This window comes from Bos grunniens, chromosome 10 (genome assembly GCF_055505025.1).
Source record: "Bos grunniens cultivar Pamir isolate PY7600 chromosome 10, Bosgru_T2T1.0, whole genome shotgun sequence".
Lineage (NCBI taxonomy): Eukaryota > Metazoa > Chordata > Mammalia > Artiodactyla > Bovidae > Bos > Bos grunniens.
In genome coordinates, this window is record NC_141174.1 from 48,955,113 (window position 1) to 48,975,784 (window position 20,672).

At 40.4% G+C, this 20,672-nt stretch overlaps 1 protein-coding gene and 1 pseudogene across 12 annotated transcripts in view; one reads left to right on the plus strand and one right to left on the minus strand.

Moving 5' to 3' along the window:
• NEDD4 (NEDD4 E3 ubiquitin protein ligase) overlaps positions 1 to 20,107 on the minus strand; it is a 145,343-nt gene extending 125,236 nt beyond the window's left edge. For 4 of the 11 annotated variants that reach the window (XR_015134582.1, XM_086321094.1, XM_086321089.1 and 1 more), the window contains exon 1: positions 20,004 to 20,107. Coding sequence is in view for 3 of the 11 variants with exons in the window: in XM_086321089.1 (XP_086177215.1) it covers positions 20,004 to 20,048 (45 nt within the window). In the remaining 8 variants the exon portion in view is untranslated. Of the gene's footprint in view, positions 1 to 4,731; positions 5,460 to 14,540; positions 14,580 to 20,003 lie in introns of those variants that run through there. The other 7 variants (XR_015134584.1, XM_086321093.1, XM_086321091.1 and 4 more) reach the window with 4 other exon arrangements.
• On the plus strand, positions 4,632 to 6,978 carry LOC147364492 (induced myeloid leukemia cell differentiation protein Mcl-1 homolog pseudogene; annotated as a pseudogene). Its single transcript, XR_015134586.1, has one exon. The product of XR_015134586.1 is annotated as an induced myeloid leukemia cell differentiation protein Mcl-1 homolog pseudogene (transcript).
• Positions 20,108 to 20,672: the final 565 nt, after the last annotated feature.

Consider the following 20,672-nt stretch of genomic DNA (forward strand, 5'->3'; position numbering starts at 1 on the left):
TTAAACGTAAATGGGTTGAATGCCCCAACCAAAAGACAAAGACTGGCTGAATGGATACAAAAACAAGACCCCTACATATGTTGTCTACAAGAGACCCACCACAAAACAGGGGACACATACAGACTGAAAGTGAAGGGCTGGAAAAAGATTTTCCATGCAAATTGGGACCAAAAGAAAGCAGGAGTCACAATACTCGTATCAGATAAATTAGACTTTAAAACAAAGGCTCCGAAAAAAGACAAAGAAGGTCACTACATAATGATCAAAGGATCAATCCAAGAAGAAGATATAACAATTATAAATATATATCCACCCAACATGGGAGCACCGCAGTATGTAAGACAAATCCTAACAAGTATGAAAGGAGAAATTAACAATAACACAATAATAGTGGGAGACTTTAATACCCCACTCACACTTATGGATAGATCAACTAAACAGAAAATTAACAAGGAAAAAAAAAAAAAAAACATGTATCTATAAAGTTCACTAAAGCAAAGCACAGTAAAATGAGGTATGGCAATAAAAGGCGTTAAATTTATCAAATAAAAAAAAATAAATAAAATGCTGAAAAATTAAAGCTGTCAAAAAAAAAAAAAAAGAAATACATATTGAAGTATTTTGGGATAAAGTAAGATAAAGTTTGCAACTCATGCTTAAATGGCTCAGCAAATAAAAAGTTGAACATGAGTGAATGTGTGTATATATGGAAGTAAAGGGAATAACCAACTGTTGCCAATTTCTGGATCTGACTGATGGGTAATCAAGTGTTCATTACACTATTGTTTTGTTGTCCCATAAATCTGAAATTTTTTAAAATAAAAAGGTGGGTAAAAATACTGTAAAACAGAATGCACATTTAAAAAATTCACAAATAAGCAAAACTGTTAGATACAGAGAAACAAAAGAAAGAGTGTCAAGACCTTTATGGATAAAATCTGTAAATAAAGAAAATAAGGAAAATATAAATAAATGAAGAAATTCACTATATTCATAGAAGTAAATATTGAATATTATTATATATTTTCTCCAAAGTAAATTACAAATTCAATACAATTCCAGCTCCCCTCCTTAAATTCTTTCATAGATCTTAACAAATGATTCTAAAATTCATACAGAGGAGTGAGAATGAGTAAAGAAGTAAACAATAATATTTGATCACTATTTTATACTACATACAAAAACAAACTCCAGACACATCAAATTTTAACAATGAAAAAGAAAACTTTAAAAAATTCTTAAGATATTTTAAGAATCTTAAATGAATCTTAAATTGAATCTTCAATGTCAATTTCTGACATTGAAGAAAGAATTTTAAAAAATACAAACTCTAATCGAAAGAGCTGTTAGCTCTGACACTAAAATTACGTATCCTTTGTGTGAAAAGAGATGCCATGAGCAAAATGAAAAAACCACGGGCGGGACACACAGGGTAGAAATATCTAAAATATATATACCAAGTTCAAATTATGATTATCCAGGATACATTATTGTTGTTCGGTTGGTAAGTCCTGTCTAACTCTTTGCAACCCCATGGACTGGAGCCCACCAGGCTCCTCTGTGCATGGGATTTCCCAGGTAAGACTAGTGGAGTGGATTGCCATTTCCTTCTCCAGGAGATTGACCCAGGGATCAAACCTGCATCTTCTGCATTGCAGGCAGATACTTTACCACTGAGCCACCACACAAGCCCATCTGGAATATATCAAGAACTTCTAAAACCCACAAAGTGATATTTAAACAACATAATATAAGAAATCATACAGAATGGTCAATAAACATGAAAAGATCCTCAATTTCACCAGATACGAGAGATCTCTAGTGTATGTGCTGCCAGTACAAACACAACCAAGAACTCTAATACACTGTTCGTGAGAGTAATTTTGAAGAGATATTTGGCAATATCTATTGAAAGCTCTAAATCAATAGCCCAGGAATTTCACTATTAGATATAAGCCCTAGATAAACTATCACTGACATACATAAAGCCAACGATTTCACAATAGCATTTATAAGATCAACAAATGTGAAACAAATGTGGCCTAACAGAGAGGAACCCAACTGGTTCTATTCTAAAATTACTCCATCAGCCAGATGAATAGATAAAAAAGATGTGATACACACACAAACACACACACACACATACATACAATGTATACTACTCAGCCACAAAAAAGAATGAAATTTTGCCATTTGCAACAACATGGATAGACTTGCAGGGCATTATGCTAAGTGAAATAAGTCATATAGAGAAAGACAAATATTGTATGATACTCTTATACGTGGAATCGAAAAAATACAACAAACCACTGAATATAACAAAAAAGAAGCAGGCTCAGACACAGAGAACAAATTAGTGGTTTCCAGTGGGGAGAGGTTGGGAGGGGCAATATAAGAGTGGCAGAGTAGCAAACCACTGGGTATAAGGTAGGCTCAAGGACGTATTGTACACCACAAGGAATGTTGCCAATATTTTGTAATAACTGTAAATAGAAAGTAACCTTTTAAAACCGTGTAAAAATTCTAAAACATAATAAAATTATCCCATCAGCAAGTAGTAGGTCATATTCCTTTCTGAGGAGAAATCTGGGTGGCGGATAATATACATATCATAGGTTATTTATTTATCCATTTCTAAATACTCAGAACCACCCTCATTCCTGGAAGTTCCATTGAATAAATATGATAACAGAAATATCCTCTAAGCTATAAAACTCAGATGACAAATTCATATAACACAAAAATCCTTGACTAGAGATACTAGATATTTTATAACTTTTCTCCATCACCAAATATTAAATACACAGCCGATCTTACAAGTAAAAAGAGAAATCCTCAAGTATCAGAAATAAAGGCAATTGAAAATCAGAGAGGAAAACATAAACTGAAATTTCTGTTTTCTGTGGGGACTGATTTCCAAAAATCTGAAGAGATTTACAGAACTACCATTTTTTTCTGGAAGGTCACTGAATAATTACGTCAATTAAATATTCTATTGGCCCTACAACTGAATTTTCCTATACTAGTTGACTGGGAAGTGGCTACTCTATTAAAGTGGCTACTCTATTCAGTAATTAAGTAGGTACTAATTCCCAAGACTGATTCTAAAAATCATATATCTTTTCAGGGATGACTTAATATATACAAATTTTTTCAAGTGGTAAATTATAATCAAAGGTGCCCTCAGAAAATAATGTTATTTGATAATCTTATCTTTTCTAAGTGCAGACAATTGTTTGTGATTTGTACATGATCTTAATTGAGGGAAGAAATTATCATTCCCTTCTAAAAAAAGCTAATCCATATTTGTTACTGTTAATCCGTCTCCTGACTTAAAAATCATCCACATTAGCCTCTACTGAAACTATCCCCCAGAAGTCTCCTGAAGAAATGTAGCAAGCATTAAATGAAAACAATTCCAAGGGGTAATAACTTACAGTCACAGACACATTTAACTTTTAAACTTTATCCTTGCATTTCACAACCACAAAAATGAGAACTACTTCAGATGCTGTGGTTAAATGATGTAAAGCTATATTGATTTAAGAGTCTTTCAGGAAACTAAATAAGAAATACCATTTATAACTTCATTTTATAAGTTTATGCTAAAAAATTGTCCCCACTGCTCTCTTTGATCACATCCATCATCAGAGATCACACTGATATTATCTTTGCAAATGAAGAAGGCCATATATGTTGCAACTAGAGACCAAACTCTAGTAATTTTAGAATTGTGACACTAAAAGTAGTATTAACAGAATTCCAGATAGTACTCAAATGAGTAAAAAAGAGACCAAAAAAAAAAGAAACATCTTTTCCTTAATCAAAACAGAGTCTTTATCCTCAAGCAGGCCAGGGCTCTTCACTAAAGCTGGACTCTCTCCCTCTTTCACTCATAAGAGAGCTTTACTGATTTTTGAAAGTGAAATGAAAAGGTTGCAACTTGCAGGCAAAGATGTGTGGCTTTTTTCAAGGACAGGGGGAAACAAACTGGTAATATGTTATCAATGCAGGCAGCTTCAGTAATTAAAAGCAGCTTTCCAAAGGCTGAGATTTTCTCTACAATTCATGAAAACAGTGATGAATTATGCCTTAATCTTCTGTCAACCTCCCCCACCAAATAAATAAATAAAAACCAGGAACAGGAAATCCAGAGCTTTAAGTCTTTCCATCTCTCAAAGGTCTTGGGAGAATTTTTGTTAACCTCTTCATCCTTCTCCCCTCCTTTCATTGCCCACTCCCACCAGTCTACTTTTTAAAAAAGATATGTCCTGTGTTTACTTATCTCTGAGTTTTTATACAAGCTGGAGTCCCTCTGCCTGGGAGATTCTTCCCCATCCTCTACCCCTTCATTGTTAAAGTCCTACATCATCTGAGCAGATTCTTTAGAGACCGTTAAAAATGGAATTATTAATATTATTTAATGACAAAAAATAATTATAATGTTAATTGGAATAATCAAGTTGCCAAATGGTATCTGTTCTGTGACAACTCCATAAAATCATAAATTCAGATGGATAAAGTAAGTATGCAACAATGAAAATAGCTACCATAATAATAATGAGATAAAGGTTTTAAATTTTAATTTAGGTTTTAAAGTTTAATTTAAAAGGTTTGGTATAGCTGAAGAGATGGAATCCCCAATCTCCGACGCCATCATGTCGCCCGAAGAGGAGCTGGACGGGTGCGAGCCAGACCCTCTCGGGAAGCGGCCTGCCGTCCGGCCTTTACCTTTGTTGGTCGGAGAAGCCAGTAACAACAGTCCAGGCTCGGACGGCTGGCTGCCCTCGACGCGGCCCCCAGCAGAGGAGGAGGAGGACGAGTTATATCGGCAGTCCCTGGAGATTATCTCTCAGTACCTCCAGGCAACCGGCGCCAAGGACGCGAAGCCCCTGGGCGGGTCTGGGGCCACCAGCCGGAAGGCGTTGGATACCCTGCGCTGAGTCGGGGATGGGGTGCAGCGCAACCACGAGACGGCTTTCCAAGGCATGTTTCGGAAACTGGACATCAAAAACGAAGACGATGTCAAATCTTTGTCTCGAGTGATGGTTCATGTTTTCAGTGACGGAGTAACAAACGGGCAGGACTGTGACTCTTATTTCTTTTGGTGCCTTTGTGGCCAAACACTTGAAGGGTATAAATCAAGAAAGCTGCATCGAACCACTAGCAGAAAGCATCACAGATGTTGTCGTAAGGTCAAAACGAGACTGGATAGTCAAACAGAGAGGCTGGGATGGGTTTGTGGAGTTCTTCCACGTAGAGGACCTAGAAGGCGGCATCAGAAATGTGCTGCTGGCTTTTGCAGGTGTTGCCGGAGTAGGAGCTGGTTTGGCATATCTAATAAGATAGCCTTTTAAGTGCAATAATTGATTCTTCAACCACCAAAACAGCCACCAAAATCACCACTGTGAACTCACACATATTTATGAAGTCGGACATCAGGCTGTGCAGGCCATCACCTAGCGATGGATAAAACCAAATGACAGGATTGTGGCTAACAGTAATAAACACATGAGAAAAGTAATTTCCCTTGAAGAGTCAGTATCTGAAAGAAGCTGAGTTCTGTTTCAGCAACAGGCAACCTTTGGGAAGCTATGGAGATGGACATTTTGCTCAAGACTGTAGAGTGGAGAGACAACTCTCCTAGAACAGGAAATGGACAGTCTGGTCATAGATATGCCCACTGAATTCATAAACTTCTATAGTGTTAAAATATGCCAGTGGCATATGTAAAATTTAAGCTACAACTATGACAAGAAGCCTCAGTACTGTACAGCAGAGTGAAGGGAAGTTTTTTTTCCTCTCTAGTTAGCTTTCCCACGTGGGATTCTTCAATAGACCAAATGCTCAGGATGTTTATAGCTGTTCTACTTTGAGGGATTCTTATTTGCCTAATGTCATGGCCAAGAATACTGAAAGTTTGAATAGAATTACAAATTTGGAATGTTCAATTTTGAAAAACTTCTGTTTATCTATAAAAATTGTTTATAAGTTTGGAAATTAGTATTAATCAAAAAGATAAAAACAAAATTTTACTTTCATTTTTTCATACCCTTAAATTCAGTTTCTATAGTTAGGAACCTGTTTCTTACAGCTTTTCTATTCTAATCTTTGTTCTAGTCAATACTAGATTGTATACAGAACCAGCTGATGTAATTGTATGCAACCTGGTGTAGTACAACAATTCTGATAACTATGCAGGCTTTAATTTTCCTATCTTGATTTGGGTAAGTATTTCTTAAACTGCTGTTTGGGGTTTTGTTTGTTTGTTTGTTTGTTTTAACCTGGGACTGAGAAATTAATGGAAATTAATCCTTTCACTTTGTTACAACCTGGGTTTTGAATAATTGAGTCAAGGTTTTAAGTTTTATTTTGGGGGGTGGACCACACAGGCTGATGACTTTCAGATGATGGGCTCTGATTGGGCAACTACTTATTTTGAATTCCTTCCATTTGTCCTAATTTAACTGTTGCAATTTAAACTGAGTTCATGAGCTCATCTTCAGAGCTGTTGCTAAAAGATTTTCAGGTGTTCCAAATGGGACTTATTAGGAATATGTATAAAAAAATCACATCAGGTGGATGAGAGACACTTGACCCCTATTTGCTTAATAAATTGTACAATAATGGCTTGGAAAAGCAAGCTATAGTCTAACCATGGTGCTATTATTAGGCTTGCTTGTTAAAACACAGGTCTAAGCCCAGCCTGTGAATAAAACAAATACTTATTTCATTAAAAAAATAATAATAAAAAAATAAAAGGTTTGGTATAAATTTAAGGTTTTTTTTCCTTAAAAAAATGCCTGTCCTTTCTTTAAAGACCAAATGATATCTTTCTAAAACCCTTGATATGAATTTTCCTTCTCTTTGTTAGAGGCTCAATTACATAGCATCTATCACATACCATCTTGTATCTGAGGCAATAAACTATGTATCTTTCTCTATTATTAAAATTGTGAAATTTTGAAGACCAAGAAACTCATCTTTATGTTTTCTTTGCATCCTCTATAGAACCCAGAAGATTACTTGGCAAATAGTAGGGGATGATAAATTCTTGATTAACAACAAATCTTTCTGAAGTAGCTGAAAGTAGGAATAAAGTACCAAATTAAAAGCAAGGGAAAGTCTGCACAAACAGTGAGCTCCCAGCCCCTTCACTTCTTGGGCCCAGAAGACTGGAAGACTTCTCTGTGAGGAAGTCAAAGGGGTTGCGGATATATACTGTATGTGAGAATCCCACCACTATGGGATTGGTTCAGATAACACATACTGATAGGGTTCAGATAACCCTATTGTGAAATGCTCTAGTGAATAGTAACTGCCCACTCATATAAAGGATGGGACTAAATCAGGAAAGAGGAAGACAAGAGGTGAAAAAAAGCAGTGGATCCAACACAGAAAAGAGATCAAGAGAATTCTCACAATGCTGATAAATGGAATCCTGCAGACAATAGTGATATGACAGGTGTAGAGTGCAAGCCAGTCAGATGGAATGCAACGTAGCAAGAAGCTGTCTCTAACAGAATGCAGAAAGGGAATGGACAGCATTCATTACATATGTGTGTGTGTATAAACACACTGAGTAGTTGTAAAGCTTTCAGGCAGCTTGCACTCTAATTTGTGATGTTGTTTAGTTGCTCGGTTATGTTTGACTGTTTTGAGAGCTCATGGACGGTAGCCCATCAGGCTCCTCTGTCCATGGAATTTCCCAGGTAAGAATACTAGAAGACATCTTCTGCACTGGCAGGTGGATTCTTTACTACTGAACTGCCAGGATTCCCTTAATATGTGACAGTTGTACAGAAAATAAAAGCAAACAAAAATGTACAATAAATAATTATAAATATGGTACAATGGTTCAGATGTGAATAATGCTACATCTACATAGTGTAATAATATAAATACTGAATATTTACATAACAAAAAATCTACTAGGGTAGGAGGGAGGGATTTAGCTTTTTTTAATATAACTTTTTTTCCAAATTAAATACTGGAACCTGTGGCTTGATGGCAGTTTTCCTTCTCTGCTGTGTAAATTTACTTGAAACATTTTACAAAAGTATAAATATAAATGAAAATATAAATGCTAGATCATCTTTATTGAAAACTAAATGAAATCAGGGCTGTCCTAGTAATGCTGGAATATATATATGACTGCTATATATTTGCTACATATGATCAAAATTCCTCAGGAGTTTTTGGCAATAATGACTAGAATAGAAACTAGAATACCTAGAATTCTTAGATTTAAGAGACATTAGAGATTTTCAAAGTGTATTCCCTGGACTAGTAGTATGAGTTTAGAAACTCTGATTTTCAGAACCTCTTGAAATTTTCAGAACCTATTGAAAATAGACTACTGATGGGCCAGTAGTCTAACAAACTCTGCAGGTGATTATGAAGGATACTAAAATTTAGAACTGCAGATAAAGAGCATGAGGGTAAGAAAGAGAAGTGCTATAGTTAATGCAGCTGCAAGAGTATTCCTCATTTAAAAACTATAACTTTTTTATTCAATCACTGTGATTCATGGGGTCGAAAAGAGTCGGACACGACTGAGCGACTGATCTGATCTGATCTGAACCTCCCCCCAAAAGAATCTCATCATTACCTTACATCTTAACACTACTTTAAAATGTGTTACACCATACCAGACACGACTGAGCAACTTCACTTTCACTTTTCACTTTCATGCATTGGAGAAGGTAATGGCAACCCACTCCAGTGCTCTTGCCTGGAGAATCCTAGGGACGGGGAAGCCTGGTGGGCTGCCATCTATGGGGTCGCACTGAGTCGGACATGACTGAAGTGACTTAGCAGCAGCAGCAGCAGCACACCATACCTATGCTTCTGGGTTTCCAGGTGGAACTAGTGGTAAAGAACCTGCCTGCCAATTCAGGAGACAAAAGAGATGCAGGTTCAATCCCTGGGTCAGAAGCTCCCTTGGAGAAGAAAATGGAAACCCACCCCAGTATTTTTGCCTGGAGAATCCCATGGACAGAGGAACCTGGTAGACCACAGTCCATAGGGTCGCAAAGAGTTGGATATGACTGAAGTGACTTAACACACACAAATACCAATGCTTATTTATACATAAAACATGTCTGGAAGGAAACATATCAAGTTGATATCCTATATTTGTGGAAAATATAATTTCCATAAAAAAGATCTATAGATGAATGTTCATAGTAGGTTTATTCATAATTGCCAAAACCTGGAAACAAATGAAGGGTCCATCAAAAGCAGGGTGCATAAACATCTGGTAAATTCATACAATGGAACACTGTGCTATGCTTAGTCCCTCAGTTGTCTCCGACTCTTAGTGACTCCATGGACTATAGCCCACCAGGCTCCTCCATGGGATTTCCCAGGCAAGAATACTGGAGTGGGTTGCCATACCCTCCTTCACAGGATCTTTCCAACCCAGGACTTGAACCCAGGTCTCCCAAATTGCAGGTGGATTCTTTACTGTCTGAGCCACCAGGGAATCCCAAGAAAACTGGAGTGGATAGCTTATCTCTTCTTCAGGGGATCTTCCTGACCCAGGAATCGAACCCGGGTCTCCTACCAAGCAGGCAGATTCTTTACCAGGGAAGCCTCAGCAATAAAAACAATGAGCTACTAAATCAAACAACCACATTATTACTTTGAAAAACATAACATTAAACAAAAGAAGCCAGACACCAAAAAGTAAATACTGTATGATTTCATTTAAACGAAGTTTCAGGACCAAGGCAAAACTAATACATGGCAATAAAAAGTTGCCTGAGTGAAGGTGAGAAGTTGAATGGAAGAAGACTCAAGGAAACATTTAGGAGTGAAGGAAATGTTCTACATCTTAATTGGATTGTCAGCTACACTTGGCTATGTATGTTGTTGAAAATCTTGTACATCAAATTGTACATTGAGATATGTGCATTTCACTATGGATAAATTGTACTCCTCCCTGCCCTCAGGAAAGAAAAGTAAAATAAAGACATTTTCAGACAAAAACAAAAACCAATGAACTTCATTAGCAGGAAACATTCACTGAAAGAAATTCTAGAGAATTTCTCCAGGCAGAAAAAAAAAGTCAACCCAGATGGAAAGTCAGAGGTATGGGAAGAAATGAAGAAATAACAAGAAAAGAAAATATTAAATACATGAGGAAAAACTTATGAGAAAAATAATAGCAATGTTGGTGGTGATGATGATGTGTGTGTAAGGTAACACAGGTAATCAGTGAGTTTCCATTCCACTTAGGATCCCATGCATGCATGCGTGCTAAGTCACTTCAGTGTTGTTGGACTCTTGGCAACCATATGAACTGTAGCCTGCCATACTCCTCTATCCATGGGATTCTCTAGGCAAGAACACTGGAGTGGGTTGCCATTTCCTTCTCCAGGGGATCTTCCCGACCCAGGGATCGAACCCACATCTCTTATGTCTCCTGCACTGGCAGGCAGGTTCTTTACCACTAGTGCCACCTGGGAAGCCCTAGGGTCCCATACAAAATCCTGAATAAATGGCCTTAAGGCCGTGCCTCACTGGGGTCTGCTCTCCACTCCAGATTCAACTCCTGATACCGTCCCTCTTTGTCCAACACTCGAGGTGTCTTTACGGTCATCTCCATCTCATCTTTTGCACATGCACTTCTGTTTACCTAGAAGGCGTTTCCCCTTCCCTGCCTGGCTAACTCCTATCCATCCATAGTGTACTTCCTCTGCTTTTCCTCATATTCTCTCCCCTCCTCCCTATAAGACTAATTCTTTTTTTTTCCTGTAATATACTTTTATCTTACACACCTTTTCCTTTGTAACATTTATAAAACATTGATGTGTGATTATGTATTTAATGACCCTCTCTTCCTCTAGGCTATAAATTCAGTAAAGTCTGTTGTCCTTCATTATAACCAAATAGCCTGACTCAAATGTTCAACAAATATTTTTCAAGCAAATACAGAATTCAAGTACTTCATAGGTCCACTGAAAAGCTATAAAAAAAAAAAACAAACAGAAGATTCAGAAGAACAGAGGAATAGTTGCAAGTTAATTCTGCACATGTTCCATTCATCCTCTTACTGAACAAGAATCTCATCTGTTAATTTCTATTATTTGAGCAACTATTCACAGTAAGACAGAGGAAAGACCATGACTTTGGTACAAAAGAGTTCTGGGTTTCAGTCCTACATCTGCTGCTGCTGCTAAGTCACTTCAGTTGTATCTGACTCTGTGCGACCCCACAGACGGCAGCCCACCAGGCTCTGCCGTCCCTGGGATTTTCCAGGCAAGAACACTGGAGTGGGTTGCCATTTCCTTCTCCAATGCATGAAAGTGAAAAGTGAAAGTGAAGTCACTCAGTCTACCTACTGAGATTAAGTCCTTGAGCAAATCACAATTTCAGATTTCCCATCTGTAATATGAAGATAGCAGTACCTAGTTTCTCAGGACAGTTGGGATAATTACAAAGTATAGAGAACACAGAACCTGGAAATCTGTGTATAGCAAGTATTCAATTAAAGGCAACTATGATTATATTTCAAATGACTTTTTCACCCTGGAGGAGGATATTTTCATTACAGCATCTATCTATACTGACATGATTGGTTGTCCACATTAGTCTTTTCGTCACTCCAACATGGTTCACTCAAGGAAAGTCAAGTATTTGGGTCAAGCCAGGAAGTTATGCTACAGATATATTTATTTCACAAAAGTCTCATCAAGACATTTTTGTATTTGTTTGTGCTGTGTCTTTCTCTCAGCATTTATCTGAAGATTTATTAACCTTCCAATTCACTTATCCTCTTAAAACTTTGACAGGATTGGGACAGAATACAGACTAAATGGAAGCTTCAAAAAGGAAGAAGTAACATTGATTCAGTAGAACAGTGAGTTTAGCAATTCGAATCAGCAATCTTATAGGTCTCCAGGTGTGGTAGAATATAATATTCTTAATACCAGATATAGCTAGGAGGTAGGCAAATAGCTGACTTAAATATCCTTTTCTGACAAATGTCAAAAACTTATGCCAGGTGTCCTATAAGTGACAGGGCCAGAATTACAACCTAGTCAAATTCCAATTTTTATACCCCTCCTCTCCCTAAGTGATGTATTTAAAGGGTACCTCCAAGATTCTATTCCCATGTGATATATGAATTGTTAATAGTTAGCTGTTTAAAAAAAAAAAAATTGTAGTCCCTTCTCTTCTCTTCCTGGTGCAGAGGAATCAACAGCAGGCCTCAGGCAGAGTTTGGGGGGAGCAGTAAGGTGCATGGAGGTGCATGAGCAGCAGGTCCACAGCATGGGGAACTGAGGAGAAGAGGAAGGTGCCATATAGAGAGGCTTCAGTAGCATGCCCACTGGAATGGGCCTCGGAGGACAGAGAGGAAGACAGTATGGACATACACGGCAGTGCTCCCACTGGCACCCAGGGAGCTAAACACAGGGTGCAGAAGTGGCATACCTGCATGACTGGAAGATCATTTATACCAGAAACATATGTAAATTGGGACTAAGCAAATAAGTAAATAGAATGAGGATAATGAAACTCAGAATTTTCACTGTTCGTTTTAGCCACTCAGAGATGTCCAACTCTTTGTGACCCCATGAACTGTAGCCCACCAGGCTCCCCTGTCCATGGAATTCTTCAGGCAAGAATACTGGAGTGGGTAGCCATTCCCTTCTCCAGGGGATCTTCCCAACCTAGGGATCAAATCCAAGTCTCCTGCATTGCAGGCAGATTCTTTACCATCTGAGCCACCAGGGAAGCCCTTTCTAAAAACCATTTCCCTACTAAATGAACCAGTGTTTCTAGGAGAAATGGCTGATTCCAGAAAGTGCTGGACCAGGCAAAATATAAGAGGAGCCTAGAACATCTTCTGCCAGAAAAGTAATGAAGAGTTCAAAGAATGGTGGGGACTTGCCATAAGGACACAGGAACCTCCTTGGAAAAGCTTCCACTGGCCAAACCGAGATAGTTTGAGCCATAAAATATTTAAGGATAGAGATTAATTACAACCCATTGAACAGGTGGGATTCTACAGGTCCATGCTGATACAAATAAATAAACAGATAGCAAATGGCCAAGAAAGAAAAGGTTCTTCTTACACAAAACATCAATTAATAAAAATGGAAATAAAAACAGCAGCATTTGTTTCAGGTGGAAGTCATGGATGGATATTAAAACTAGTGGATGCAGATCTGATTGAGGGAGTAACAGGCAGGAAGGCCAGGGGTCTCCAAACGGAGGAAATAGCCTGCAAGTGTCAGACATTTTTATCTCTCTTAAGCGGCAGGAGGAAACAAACTAGCGTTATTTTTTTTTCCTTTTCTATACAAATTTAAAAGGAGGTTTCTCTTAAAATACTGTGTTGCCATACTGACACCTGGTTTCACCTGAAGTTAACTATTCTCAGACCTTGAGTTAACCGATCCATTTCTCTTATGGAAATGTTTGTCTTAAGCTATGCTAATGTACTATGCATTTACCGCAGACTCTGTCTTCAAGTCGGTTCTGCCTAATGGCTCAGAACCTACTTGACAAACCAGTATGTTATACTCAGATATTGTTCCCCTAATCTATGTAAACTAAACTATTTGTATGGTAATCTGCCCTTCTACAAGATTCAAGTTAATCATTTTATGGGCCGGGATGAATCGTCTGGTCAAGATTATCCCAAAATGCATCTTATGGGAGAGGGGCCCAGTGCCATTCTGAGTTTTAAGACATTCCTTTCTTTCATTAACAGACTGCTAGTGACTATATTAACATCCAGCTAAAGACTAGCAGCGGGGTACTCTTTCTGCCCCCTTCTGATGCCTATGTCAGAAGCTTTCTCTATCTCCTTTATACTTTAATAAAACTTTATTACACAAAAGCTCTGAGCGATCAAGCTTCGTCTCTGGCCCTGGATTGAATTCTTCTCCTCCGGAGGCCAAGAGTCCCGGCATCTTTTCATTCAACAACAACCTTTCGTAATGAATGAGGAATGGGATACTACCACAGTCTCTGAATATGCCTCCACAAAATATCAATCAATTATAAAGGGAAAGCAGCAACATCACCAAGAAGAAACCTAGCAGACACCAAAATTACCAAGTGATCAAGGTTAAACGATGATGAGATAAGCCAAAATCAAGCACCCCTTGATATACCCTGAGAAAAATATGGTATTGACTCGATAATTCCTGCCCCCAAAGCATGGCTTTGACGTCATCCTGAGGAAACAGTAAACAGATCCAAGCTGAGGAACATCGACAGGTATACCCTGAGAAGAATAGAGTATTAACTCGATGATTCCTGCCCCAAAAGCATGGCTTTGACGTCATCCTGAGGAAACAGTAAACAGATCCAAGTTGAGGAACATTGACAGGTTATACAGCCTGTGCTCCTTACAGTTGTTAAGGATAAGAAAGACTGAGGAACTGATACAAAGTACATGCAACATACACTTCTGGATGGGATTCTACATTGTAAAAGAAGAGAAACTATTAGAACTCTGGTCAAAGACTGAATGGGATCCGTGGATTGGGTGTAGTGTCATAACAATGTTGACTTCCTACCTTAGACGGCTGGATGGCTGTGATGCAGGAAAACATTCTTCCTTTAGGAAAATAAAGAGTATTTAGTGGTGATGGGAAATCCTACCTGCAGGTTTTCCTCAAATGGTTCCCAAAAAAGACTAATGAAAATGACAATTAAAAGGTTATGGAACAATTATGGTGAAATAACAACAGGTGGAGAATCTGCTTTAGGAGGATTTGGAGTTCTTTGTACTGTACTTCCAACTTCTCAGTTGGTTTAACATAATTAAAAAGCAAATTATTAAAAATGAACTAAATTTATCTACTTCTTTGTTCCCATGGAAACTCACAAAAAATAATTAGAATGATGCTGGAATTCAGTTCAGTTCAGTTCAGTTGCTCAGTCGTGTCTGACTCTTTGCGACCCCAGGAATTGCAGCACACCAGGCCTCCCTGTCCATCACCAACTCCCGGAGTTCACCCAAACTCACGTCCATCGAGTCGGTGATACCATCCAGCCACCTCATCCTCTGTCATCCCCTTCTCCTCCTGCCCCCAATCCCTCCCAGCATCAGAGTCTTTTCCAGTGAATCAACTCTTCGCATGAGGTGGCCAAAGTACTGGAGTTTCAGCTTTAGCATCATTCCTTCCAAAGAAATCCCAGGGCTGATCTCCTTTAGAATAGACTGGTTGGATCTCCTTGCAGTCCCAGGGACTCTCAAGAGTCTTCTCCAACACCACAGTTCAAAAGCATCCATTCTTTGGCACTCAGCTTTCTTCACAGTCCAACTCTCACATCCATACATGACCACTGGAAAAACCATAGCCTTGACCAGACGAACCTTTGTTGGCAAAGTAATGTCTCTGCTTTTGAATATGCTGTCTAGGTTGGTCATAGCGTTCCTTCCAAGGAGTAAGCGTCTTTTCATTTCATGGCTGCAGTCACCATCTGCAGTGATTTTGGAGCCCAAAAAAACAAAGTCTGACACTGTTTCCACTGTTTCCCCATCTATTTCCCATGAAGTGATGGGACCAGATGCCATGATCTTAGTTTTCTGAATGCTGAGCTTTAAGCCAACTTTTTCACTCTCCTCTTTCACTTTCACCAAGAGGCTCTTTAGTTCTTCTTCACTTTCTGCCATAAGGGTGGTGTCATCTGCATATCTGAGGTTATTGATATTTCTCCTGGCAATCTTGATTCCAGCTTGTGCTTCTTCCAGCCCAGCGTTTCTCATGATGTACTCTGCATATAAGTTAAATAAGCAGGGTGACAATATATAGCCTTGACGTACTCCTTTTCCTATGCTGGAATTAAAGAACTGCAAAAAAGCAGTGATGGGAAGAACAACACATGAAGTACTGGGTTAGACACTAACATGGCTGCCAGGTACACTGTGCTTCTCCTTCTTTGTGTGCAGTGAATACAGGTTTTGGGAACTTGGTTCTCATGCTCAGTATGATGCCAGGGCAGGAAGGGTCTGCTTCTGCTCAGTGACAGTCTAGAAGTGTCAGAACATGCACTTCTTAGAAACCCTGTTGCTTACGTACTGTTGTAGATGTCAGCATCAGAGACATCCATTCTTCTGTATGTGCAAACTCTACTCCCAAACTGGCAATGGAGACTCAATCCTTTCCTCTTTATTTCCTTCTTTTCTTTTCCTTTCCAGTCAGGTTTCAGCTGCAGGAAATAGAAGGTACTCTAGATATTTTCAGAAGAAAGAAGCTCATACAGGGAATTCAGATCAGATCAGATCAGTCGCTCAGTCCTGTCCAACTCTTTGCGACCCCATGAATCACAGCACGCCAGGCCTCCCTGTCCATCACCAACTCCCGGAGTTCACTGAGACTCACGTCCATCGAGTCAGTGATGCCATCCAGCCATCTCATCCTCTGTCATCCCCTTATCCTCCTGCCCCCAATCCCTCCCAGCATCAGAGTCTTTTCCAATGAGTCAACTCTTCGCACAAGGTGGCCAAAGTACTGGAGTTTCAGCTTTAGCATCATTCCTTCCAAAGAAATCCCAGGGCGGATCTCCTTCAGAATGGACTGGTTGGATCTCCTTGCAGTCCAAGGAACTCTCAAGAGTCTTCTCCAACAGGGAATTAGGTGCTTCCAAAAGAGCTGGAGAGGTAGGCTCTAGGCTGTGCCTTTAGAGGACCCCAAAACACCTCAGAACTGGCCTACCCAGGAAGCTGCGACATCTGAGAAAGGAAGGTTATCAGGAGCCACCATCAGACCTGCTGACTTTATGAACATAATCCATCTAGATGCCAGGAAGCTGCCACCACCACTATTTCTGTAATTTCCTATCAATGCCCACAAAACAACTTATCAGGCACTGAAAGACTTTTGTTAGAAAAACTCAATATCTATATGACTATGCTTGTCAGCAGAAAAAGCCAAAGAAACAAGAAGTTATATAGCATCACTTTATTTGCACCTTCCCCATCTCGAGTAGGGGTACCTCACTGGGAAAACTGTTTCACCACTCTTTCTGGAAGGCTAAATGCAAGAGTCTGAGAAACACAGTGTTTAGCTTTCTAGCCTCTGTGTAACAGGTAAGTCCACTGAAATGAAGAGGAAAGGATGCTGAGTGGCCAGTCCCATGTATATCACACTACTTACCACAGCTGGGTGGGAGTTATCTGCTACTATTAATCCCAAGAGACTGTCAGAGGGACCTCCCTAGTGGTTCAGTGGCTGAGACTCCGAGCTCCCTATGCAGGGGGTCCAGGTTTGATCCCTGGTCTGGGAACTAGATCCTGCATGCCAAAACTAAGACCCAGGGCAGTCAAACAAACAAATAAATATTTTTCAAAAAGAGGTTGTCAGAGTAAATTTGGTATAAATTATGCTACTTTCTTAGTTTATTAAACTTTAATGACAAAATTCTGTACATGGAGCCAGGACTGTCTCTTACTCAAAGACACTTAAATTAGAAGAGCTAAAACTCACTGACAAGTGAGAGAGAGGTATAATGACCTAAATTTTGGTATACTAACATGCTCATACAGTGTGACTCAGTGGCTCTCCAGTATATACTGGTTAAATTACAGTTCTCTCACCATCTTCTATCCCATCTCCATTCATTTTTCTCTTTGTTTCTGTTTCTAATTTAAACTAATTATCTCTTTTGCTGCCATATGAACCCTATCTTACTTATAACCAACAGCAGAGGGCTGCCTATTCCAAGGCTAGTCTGTGAGTTTTAGAAAATGACATCGCTGCAATGTTTTTCTTCAAAAAATAAAAGGAATGAGTGGGTGATTTTTCTAAGCCCTCTTTTACTTTTGTGATAGATCAGAAAATAAAAAGCAAATGATAGTGATGAAATGACAATCTCTACCAGAATACAAGCAATTTTTGTCTTCCCCACAGACTGTGAGCTTCTCACAAAACAGGCGGACACAGCTTTTTTTTTCTGTGTACCTGGTGCCTAGCATACTGCACAATACAGAACAGACTGCTAAAAAGTGTCTGTTGAATGAATAACCCAAATTACACTGGAAGAAGTGGAAGATGACACTTTATCATCATGTCTCTTATCTTCCTATCTCACTCTTCCTCATTGAGGAAAAAGGGAACAGAGAGAGCAGGAGGGAAATCTGAGTCTGACAACCAGGACGCCCACCGTGCCAACAGAGTGGGCCCCACACCACGAAAGTGCCCAGAAGTACAAATCCTTCAGCCAGTTTAGGAAAACCTCATTTCAAAGGGTGGAGTTTCTGGCCCTTAGTACCAGTTGCTGACTGACCACCCACCAATTGGCATAATTTGATTTATCTCAGTTGGGAAGAAGAATGATGTGAGAAGCAAATAACTGAAAACACAGATCTGTACCAAGAGGGGAGAGGGATAGAAGGAGAGAGAAACAGAATGAATGACACCTCTGGCAAGATGATATCTAGGATCAATTGGTTCTGCTGGAAGAAAGTGAGATGAGAAATCTGGACTAGCAGAGCCTACCTCTGAGTAGTAACAACAACAAGGAAAGAAAGTCCAAGGCCAGCCTGCCAGTCTGAGATTATCTGCCTTGAACAGTTTGTTGTAGCAAGCAGGGAGACAGATCTGATAAGAAGAAAGCTATCATAGTTTCAATACTGCATTAGTTTCTTCTGATCTCTTCTACAGAACAATAATGGGACATTAGCTAGACTATTATCTTCAGCCATAACATACTGACAGTCTTTCCTTAGGATTGCCAAGAAGCCACCATTTGTCCACCACTTCTTTGTTTCTCCTCTGGTAGCAATAACTAAGAAATTCAATTCTAATTGCATCACATAATCATTCTCAAAACACTCTGAGATAACTTGCTTGAATCAACAAGTTGCCCACTGCTTATAAACCAAAAACTTTCAAGAGAAACATAAAGATACTTTGTAGAGACTGAAGACACCAAGTTACCAAGAGAAAGCACTATTACAACACTTAGAACAATCTAAGTAATTAATCTAAATTAGGCTGAAAGATTTACAGTTAATTGGGTCTAATCTTGATAATAGGAACATGTGACAGCTTATTCAATCAGCAAGAATGCTCATATTTTTTGTGAGCAAAATTTAACCAGTCACTGTTACACTAGACATTCTTTTCATTTTCCACCCATTCCCATTTTTGAGACAATCACCAATAACACAAGGAAGCCCCATCTCATTTAAAATAGAACTACTCTTTACAAATAAGTTTGTTTTTAATAAGCACAAGGCATAACCAGCATAAGTTATTTAGCTGATAAGAGACAGTTTTGCCTTCTCAAATCACAGAATTTTAAGGTTGAACAGCTGTGGCAAGTCCTTTTAAATATTTATACTTTTTTGGCTTCATCTGTAAAATATCAGTGAAGACCAGGGAAACAACATGAACTTTCCACACTTGACACTTGTTGCTAAATAGGAAGGGGGGAAAAAATCTATCTCCCTGCTTTCCCATCCCCATCTCGTCTAAGAGAGTTTAAAAGGATAGCAGAAGAAAAAGAAAAAGAAAAAAAAAACTAATGACACTTCAGGTCAAAGTCCATAAAGTTAAGCCCAAAGGGTTTCTCTTTGCCAGAATAGTCTAATCAACAGCCGGGATGCTAAGCTCCAGGGAAATGCGCCCCACCCCCTCCCGGAGCTCACGCATACTCGGCTCGGGGTGGCAGGAAGGGGCAGGCGAGGTGCTGCGCGTACCCCCGCGCACTCAACCCGAGGGCTGCCTAACCCCCCTCCTCATCACTTCCTGAAAGAAACTGACAAGGAAGGCGGCGGTTCTAGGGAAAAGAGGGGTGTGGAGTCCACAGGCTCGCGAAGAAAATGCCGCTTCCTAAAGCAACGCCCCCGCCCACAAGCCTGTGCGAGCCGGGCAGTCTCGGGGGGTCCCCACAGCGCCCGGCGCGCTCCCGGGTCTCGCGCAGAGGAAGGAGGTCGCTGACAGCCGCCCCTCCGGCCGCCGCCCCCTCCTCCAGTCCCGTTGATGGGCAGCGCGATGGGAAGCCCGCTCGGAGTCCCGCGTACCCCTCACCTCGTCCTCCGGGAGCCCGAACACCTCCACCGCGCAAGTTGCCATTTCCGAAAGGTTGCTGCAAACCGGACGCGCTCGCCCCCACCCAGAGTGGGAACTGTAGTGAGGAGGAGGAGGCGGAGAAGAGGGAGGAGGAGGGAGGAGTTGGAGGAAGAGGGGGTCGTCCTCCCCAGGCCGCACAGCGCCCCCAGCGGCCAACTAGCGCTAGTGACACGAGAAAGCGGGGCCGGGAGGGCCTGCGGCGCCTCGGCAGCGGCGCGTGTGAAAAGGCTCCGGGCCTGGGAGCCGCGCGCGGTGGGGGAGCGTGGGCGCTGGGACTCGGGTGAGAGGAGTGGGGGCTCGCCTTCCGTCTCCCCGCCAGGAGGATGAGGCCAGACCTCGCCGCCTCGGGGATCTAGGCAGCCCCCAGGCATTTCGCCAAGCGGGCAGTGGCGCCGGGAGGACTCCAGCCCTTCCCCAGGAAAGCAAAGCTGCGGCTCTCCTCGGCAACATGTCTCACTGAGATCCGCCTCACTCTCTCCATAAGCTAAGAATCAGACCTGTATTTTGTGGGTTGAGGCTACGGATTCCAAAAGCAGCCGGACCTTGGGACCCAGGTGCAAAGCCCAGCCTGAGCATGGCGGCAAATGGGGACGCTAGTAGGGATCGCATCAGCCTTGGACTCAGGAT